Consider the following 7,760-nt stretch of genomic DNA (forward strand, 5'->3'; position numbering starts at 1 on the left):
AAAAGAGAGATCGAGTGGGGCCAGGCCCACTCCGGCGGCCCCGCTGGCGCGCATGTTCTCTACCGGGCTGCCACCTTGAAACGCCCATCCTGTCCTCTCTGAGCCACCTCCCGGAGCAGGGCCACAGGCCTGGCCCTCCCTTCCGCCTGGGGGCGCCCGAGCCAGGCTCGGACCAAGTGCGGGAGAGACGCAAGGGCCACCAGAAGGCGGGCCTTCCTGCTGCAGGGCCTCCTGGATTGGGGGGCACTCCGCCTCACCGGGCAAGGACCCTGAGGCAGGCTGCCCGGCCGAATGCCTGAAGGACCCCGCTTGTACCGAAGGCTAGCTATCGCAGTGCCTGGTGGCCGGCCTGCGCGGCGGGAGGATCAGGTGACTCGGACCCGAACTCCAGCACACTGGGGCTCCGAATAGCTCAGAATCTAGCGTGGCCTTAGGTCTCGGTACAAGGGGCCTGGGTCGCGCAGCGGCAGGCCCAGAGAAATGGAAGAGCAGGGTGGGGAAGAGGGCGGTATCTAGAGCTGAGGCTGTGAGTCTGGGGGGCGGGGCTTCAGGTGTTGGAAGCAGAAAGCCGAGTTGACGGGTTGCAGGTCTCCGACACGCTTGGGAGGATCAGAGGCATGACTGGCGCCTTCCAGGAAGCAGAATAGGCGCCTCTGTTGTGGGGGCAAACGCCCAGGCAATTTCTAAAATTTATAATTCTCTAATCGAGTGACTTTTATGTTGAGCAAGTTTCTCGACCTGTTAACATTTGTTGTAAACCAAGGTCCAAGACAGGCATAACTTAGCTGGCATTAAGAAAGGAACCATGTCCTCCGCTGGATAGCCCCTAGCATTCTGGTCTTGGAATAGCTGAATCAGATTCATTCATTGATTCATTCAGCAAATACTGTTGAGAACCATCTATGTGCTAGGCACTCTGCATAAGTACAGAGGATACGATGGTGAGCGAAACAGATCCCTGCTTTCATAGAGCTGACCTTCTGGTTGGGAAGAGCTAACTGAAGAAAACGTGAAAGGAGCCATGAGAATGTATAACAGGGGAAGTGAACTAAGATCTAGTGGGTGAGTAGGAGGTAACCAGAGGAAGCACTTTCTGGACTGTGAAAACTTCTCAGGCAAAGGCTGTCAGGCCAGAATGTCTTGGAGCTGTAAGGCCCGTGAGGCTGGAGCAAAAGCAAGTTAAGGAGTGTGGAGTTCCAGATGAGGCTAGAGAGGTATGCAGGGATAAGATCATGCAAAGCCTAGTAGGACATGATAAGGCTTTGGGGTTTTATCATAAAAGCAGGGTACACTTTGAAGGGTTAAGGAGGGAAATGATATGACTAGATTTGCATTTTTAGTTCACTGTGGCTGCTATGTGGAGAACAGATTGTAGAGGGTAGCAAGAGTAGAAACGGGGAGACCACTGAAGAGGCTGTTGCAGAAGTCCAGAGGGGGCTGATGATGTCTTGGACTGTGGTGGTGGCAGTTAAGGAGAGAATTGTACGGATTTGAGATACACTGGCTAGGTAAAATTGCCAGAACTCAGTGATATCATGGATATGGAGGGTGAGGAAGGGGAGGTGCCAAGGGTGTCGCTCCCTAGATATATGGCAAAGGTTCTGCTCGCTTTTGGGTTACTCACCACCTGGGATGTTAGGGAAACTGGGTTGGCTGATCTTGTACTGGTTAGACTGTGCTTAGCTTTGTGGATTGAGTAGAGCATCAAGCTGAATGCTGTAGAAGGGACATGAATAGGAGAGACCTTGGCACAGTTTCTCCGTTTGGGCCAGACCCTAGCACTGCTTTTTTTTTTTTTTCTTTGCGGTACACGGGCCTCTCACTGTTGTGGCCCCTCCCATTGCGGAGCACAGGCTCCGGATGCACAGGCTCAGCGGCCATGGCTCACGGGCCTAGCCGCTCCGCGGAATGTGGGATCTTCCCGGACCGGGGCACGAACCCGTGTCCCCTGCATCGGCAGGCGGACTCTCAACCACTGCGCCACCAGGGAAGCCCCCTAGCACTGCTTTTAATGTGATTGTCAGGCTACTTTTGGGCTAAGAATAAAGAGACAGTTGTCCAGACTCTGTCCCTGTGTGTTCATGGAAGCCTTCTCTGTATTTGTGGGCAAATTTAGGGGTTCCACCAGATAATCTTTGACACCTTAGTCCTGCAGAGATGATCAATTTCTTACATGTAAATAGAATTTCAAAGTTGGAAGAGATCTCAAGTTTTCTTAGTCCAGTTTATAAAATACTTTTATGTTCTTTATATCATCTTCACAATTATTTATTAAGCTCTTACACCATCATGATTAGACACTAGAAAGTGTCTTGTTCTTTTCTCTGAAGATGAATAGAATAAGACTGTATAGGTTCATTTAGTCAATAAAATTGATTAAGCACCTTTGTGCCAGGCAGTTTTAGCTGCTTCAGATACAAAATGATTACAACTTGTCTTTGACCTTGGAGTTGCATGTCTGCAAACCCTGCCATTGAGGACAGCTGAGTGTATTAAAGGGTTTGATTTGGGCGTGATAGATCCTGACTTATCTGTAAGATTAGGTAAGAAATGGTATGTATACAACAGACTTTTTGGGGTGTATCCTGGCAAGATCCCAATTCTTGTCCATCCAATCTTCAAATTCTATAATTGATGGGAGGGCACTGTGGGAACAGTTATTGTACCCTTGTGGCTGCTCTTTAGGAATGTAAATTGTAAATCCTCAGTAAAACACAAAAGAAAGGAAGGGACAGGAGTATCGCCAGAGACAGGTCGTGTTTAAACTTGAACTTCTGAATGGGTCACTCTTTCGCAGGTTTACAGTTGCACTAACCAGATTATGTGCTCCACTGGGCAACTTGAATGGCCCCTCTACCACTCCCTTCCCTCAGCTCCATGAACCCAAATGGGCAAATTAAATACTAAGTAACTGTCGGGTGCTTTATCAGTGTAAGAGTGAGAGCCCTGGTTGACTTGCAAAACTGCTCGGCTCCAGAATAGGAAGGGTGGGGAGTGCAGCACTGACGGGTCTCTTATCTGACTCTCTGATGGCAGGAGGGAGATGACCTCGATATTACGGAGCCCTCAGGCTCTCCAGCTTACTCTGGCTCTGATCAAGCCTGATGCAGTTGCTCACCCACTGATTCTGGAGGTAAGAACAAGTCCTAAGACTCTACTGTATGTCGGAGGCATTGCTTTTGTTTCAGGTGCCATAGGGCCATTTGCGAAGACTGACAACACAGTCCTGTGCTAGATGGTGTGGAGGCAAAGGTAGAAGCCATGACTCTGACCATAAGGAGATTAAAAATCTACTGGAGGGCTTCCCTGGTGGCGCAGTGGTTGAGAATCTGCCTGCCAATGCAGGGGACACGGGTTCGAGCCCTGGTCCAGGAAGATCCCACATGCCGCGGAGCAACTGGGCCCGTGAGCCACAACTACTGAGCCTGCGTGTCTGGAGCCTGTGCTCCGCAACAAGAGAGGCCGCAATTAGTGAGTGGCCCCCGCTTGCCACAACTAGAGAAAGCCCTCACACAGAAACGAAGACCCAACACAGCCAAAAATAAATATACATTAAAAATCTATTGGAGAATTGGGACAGATATAAAATATAAAAAAGGATCCAATACAATAATAAAAACCAAACCTCAAGACAATGTACGTATATTAGTTCTCTACTAATGTGTAACAAATTACCACAAACTTAGCAGCTTAAAACAACACTCATTATCTCACAGTTCTAGAATTTAGAGGTCCAGTAGGTTTGGCTGAGGGCTGGGTTCTCTCCTTAGAGTTTCACAAGCCAAATTCCAGGTATCGGCTGACTGGGCCCTTATCTAAAGGGTCTGGGGAAGAATCCACTTTGATACTCATTCAGGTTGGCAGAATTTGGTTTCTGTGGTTATAGGACTGAGATAGACCCCCATGTCCTTGCCGGCCTTCAGGTGGGGCCTACCATTTTTAGAGTCCACTCACATTCCTCATCACATGGCTCACTCCATCTTCAAGACAGCAACAGGGCGTCTCTTTTCTTTTGACCCACCAATGGGACAGACCCTCAAGTCCTAGGCTCTGAAGGGTCCTCAGGGTTCTTTTGGTCTGCCTGGGTCTCCCATTCACTCAAATGGTCCCTTTGACTGACTTTTATCTTTGGGGTGGTGTTTATCCAGGCTGTTCATCAGCAGATTCTGAGCAACAAGTTCCTTATTGTACGAATGAGAGAACTTCTGTGGAGAAAGGAAGATTGCCAGAAGTTTTACCAAGAGCATGAAGGTAGGACCAACAGTCCTCTTGAGTGGGAGGCTTCTCTATCACAAGAGAGATTTTACCTGGCCACACAATGTCAGGCTCTCTCTGACCTACGAACCGTAAAATTGCAGCCAGTCTTCTAAAATCTTGGTTTATACACAAACTTTTCATGATTATCAGTATTTTTTAAATGTTTTCTAGGAGGGTTCTACGTCATGGTCCCAACAAGTAACTTAGTTTTATGTCCTGATACTATCACTAGTTACCAATTTACTCTGTCAGACATTGTCCAAAGGCTCATGATTTCTTTTAATTCCCCAGCAACCCCATGAAGTAGGTATTGTTATGTCCCCAGCACACAAATTAGAAAACTAAATTAGGGAAGTTAATGATTTACCCGAAACTACACAGGTTGCAAGTTGGAGAGCCTGGATTCAGACCCAGGTATGTCAGACGCCAAGGTCCTTGTTCTTTTCTCTAAAACAGTTTTTATCATTCCAAATAGGGAGTCAGAAGTATAAAAAGTTCTCTTGGCACCAGTGTCTTGATGAAGGTACTCTCTTTGCAGGGCATTTTTTCTATCAGCGGCTGGTGGAGTTCATGGCCAGGTATTTCTCATTTTGGTTATAACATCTTCATCCACTGAGACTTATTTCCCCTGCCCCCTAAATAGATTTGTTAATTTTATTTGCCACTCTTTAAACTTGTAACCAGTGTCAAGTGTCTGAAGAAACATGGGCTTGGGCCAACACTGACCTTGTGGCCACTTGTCCCATGGTAGTTAACTGCTCCAGGGGCTGTAGAAGAGTATTGTTGAATGCTGCCTAGCAACTCTTCTGATCCCTGTGGCCTTTCTTGATCATCCGCAGTGGCCTTCCATCACCTTTTATTTGAAGCAGTATTGGCACTCAACTAGAAAGGCAAGGAGACTCTCAGGATGTCCAGTGTGCCTTTATTTGTGCTCTACTCATGGTATGCCCTCCTGGACCCGATAGCCAGATTCCTGACGTGTGCTCCATTTATTCACAGTGGGCCAATCCGAGCCTACATCCTCGCCCACAAGGATGCCATCCAGCTCTGGAGGACAGTGATGGGACCCACCAGAGTGTTTCGAGCACGCCACGTGGCTCCAGATTCAATTCGTGGGAGTTTCGGCCTCACTGACACCCGTAATACAACCCATGGCTCAGGTGAGTCTGCCTCCTGTGTCCACTGTATTTAATAAGTGAAGCTGGTTTGAGGTTGGTGGGCAGGCATATGGTGGGGTTGAGAGCCAGGTCCCTCAGTGAGCTTTCTTCCCAGTTGTGTTTCTGGCCCTTTGTGGCCACCTCAGCAGATGCGGCCCCAGGACTTAGGGGCAGGAGAAGTATAGGCTCTGGTTTCTGAACCTGATTATGCTTGCCTCTTGCCTCCATCCTAAACTCCCTATGAGAACCCCTTCTCTTTTTTACCTCCCCTTACAGACTCTGTGGTTTCAGCCAGTAGAGAGATCGCAGCCTTCTTTCCCGACTTCAGTGAACAGCGCTGGTATGAGGAAGAGGAGCCCCAGTTGCGCTGTGGCCCTGTGCGCTACAATCCAGAGGGAGGCATCCACTTTGCAGCTGGAACAGGAGGCCCAGGGCCAACCTGACGCAGGCCTGTTGGTCTGTGAAGAGTGATGGCGTTGCCCAGCCTTTTCTCGCAGAGCTCTGGTCCAGAGCATTCTCCTAGGACCAGGGAGGCCTGGGGCTCATTGTGCCATCTCTGCTGGGCACCGCCACCTGCATAAGAGCCTAGCTCCTCACTGCTACCTCTTCTAGAATCTAACTCTCTATCTACCTCTTCTCTGGAATGTTCATGGGTGGTTCAGAGGAATGATGGCTCCTTTTTTTCTGAGAACTGTTCATCTTTTTTCAAGGAGGGGCTTGCCTAACTGACTTGCCTGAAAAATGCAGTGACTGTATTAGCAACATTTGGTCTATTTTCCTTAATAAAAGTCAGTATTCTACTGAATCCTGCAGGCTGGGAGCACTACTCTATGTACTGTCTCTCTATCCCTAACTGGAATAATTAAATCTGTCCTGAAGTCAAGTTTCTGGTCTATGCTAAGTAAAGAGAGAATTGTGGGACTTGCCTAGTAGCGCAGTGGTTAAGAATCCGCCTGCCAACGCAGGGGACACAGGTTCGAGCCCTGGTGCGGGAAGATCCCACATGCTGCAGAGCAACTAAGCCCGTGCGCCACAATTACTGAGCCTGTGCTCTAGAGCCCGCGAGCCACAACTACTGAGCCCACATGCCACAACTACTGAAGCCCACGCGCCTAGAGCCTGTGCTCTAAGATGAAGCCACCACAATGAGAAGCCTGTGCACTGCAACGAAGAGTAGCCCCCGCTCGCTGCAACTAGAGAAAGCCTGCGCACAGCAACGAAGACCCAACGCAGCCAAAAATAAATAAATAAAATAGATTAATTAAAAAAAAAAAGGGAGAATCGTGAAGAAATCTCCCAGGAGGTTCACACACAGTGTGCAGCTTATGTAGTGCATGAGGCACCCAGTGACGGAGCTGACTGTGGGCTCAAATCCATGCTGTGCACCTGGCACAGGGCTGCATCCTGGAAGAAGGGGCACCTTTCATTTGAACAAAAGTATGTCTGCCCAGTAGAGGCATATTGTTATGACTCACTTTTTTTTCTGATTTGCACAAAGCCACTAAAGCTAGCCATGTCTCTGCTGTAGCTGAGGATGACAGTTATCTATTGCTGCATGACAAATCACCTCAAGATTTTGTGGCTTAAAACAATGACTTAGAGACGTCACTGGTGGTCCAGTGGTTAAGAATCCGCCTTCCAATGCAGGGGAGATGGGTTCGGTCCCTGGTCGGGAAACTAAGATCCCACATGCCATGCAGCAATTAAGCCCGCACACCCCAACTACTGAGCCCATGCGCCACAACTAGAGAGGCCACGTGCCACAAACTACAGAGCCCACGTGCTCTGGAGCCCGCGCTCCACAACTACAGAGCCCACGCACCACAACTAGAGAGAAGCCCATGAGCTATAACAAAGAGCCCGCGTGCTGCAGTGAAAGATCCCATGTGCCACAACTAAGACCTGACACAGCCAAAAATAAATAAATAAATAAATATTAAAAAACAACAACAATAACAACGATTCATTCTTATGTGTCTGTGGATTGGCTGGGTGATTCTGCTGGGCTCACTGGGACTCACTCACATGGCTGCATTCAGCATTTGGGTCCAATGTGGTCTTTCATCCTGAGCTGCTTCATAGCATGGTTGTTTCAAGGTTCCAAGAGAGCAGGCCCCCATTCACAAGCTCATCACGCTTCTGCTTGTGTCATGTTTGCTGATATCCCATTGACAAAGGCCAAGTCACATGGCCAAGCCCAGAGTCCACACATAGGGCATGGACAGTGGGAGGTATGAATCATTGGGGGCCATTATCATGACAATCTACAAACTGAAAGTAGTGAGGAGCCTTGAATTTATATAGAACTTATGAAAACAAATACTTGCACAAGCCAACAAAGGAGAT

The 7,760-nt window shown here is 48.6% G+C and overlaps 1 protein-coding gene across 3 annotated transcripts; it reads left to right on the forward strand.

The window, feature by feature from the left end:
• The first annotated feature begins 312 nt into the window (after positions 1 to 312).
• NME6 (NME/NM23 nucleoside diphosphate kinase 6) lies at positions 313 to 7,353 on the forward strand. Of its 3 annotated transcripts, XM_060162047.1 has the most exons (6): positions 938 to 1,062; positions 3,037 to 3,133; positions 4,149 to 4,251; positions 4,796 to 4,835; positions 5,257 to 5,417; positions 5,691 to 7,353. In XM_060162047.1, the coding sequence occupies exons 1-6, from the start codon at positions 1,022 to 1,024 to the stop codon at positions 5,855 to 5,857; spliced, it is 609 nt and encodes a 202-aa protein (XP_060018030.1). In that variant the 5' UTR covers positions 938 to 1,021; the 3' UTR covers positions 5,858 to 7,353. The 3 variants fall into 3 exon arrangements, with proteins under 3 accessions (XP_060018031.1, XP_060018032.1, XP_060018030.1); XM_060162048.1 differs by lacking the exons at positions 938 to 1,062; positions 3,037 to 3,133 and adding an exon at positions 313 to 369 and having other exon boundaries at positions 4,733 to 4,835; XM_060162049.1 differs by lacking the exons at positions 938 to 1,062; positions 3,037 to 3,133 and adding an exon at positions 318 to 369.
• The last annotated feature ends 407 nt before the right edge of the window (positions 7,354 to 7,760 follow it).

This window comes from Lagenorhynchus albirostris, chromosome 10 (genome assembly GCF_949774975.1).
Source record: "Lagenorhynchus albirostris chromosome 10, mLagAlb1.1, whole genome shotgun sequence".
In the NCBI taxonomy this organism is placed as follows: Eukaryota; Metazoa; Chordata; class Mammalia; order Artiodactyla; family Delphinidae; genus Lagenorhynchus; species Lagenorhynchus albirostris.

Coding starts and splice junctions, on each gene's coding strand:
- NME6 (XM_060162047.1), top strand. CDS start 1,022: ATGAGAATGTATAACAGGGGAAGTGAACTAAGATCTAGTGG. Junction 1,063..3,036: donor AGTGAACTAAGATCTAGTGG/GTGAGTAGGAGG, acceptor CTCTGATGGCAG/GAGGGAGATGACCTCGATAT. Junction 3,134..4,148: donor CTCACCCACTGATTCTGGAG/GTAAGAACAAGT, acceptor GTGTTTATCCAG/GCTGTTCATCAGCAGATTCT.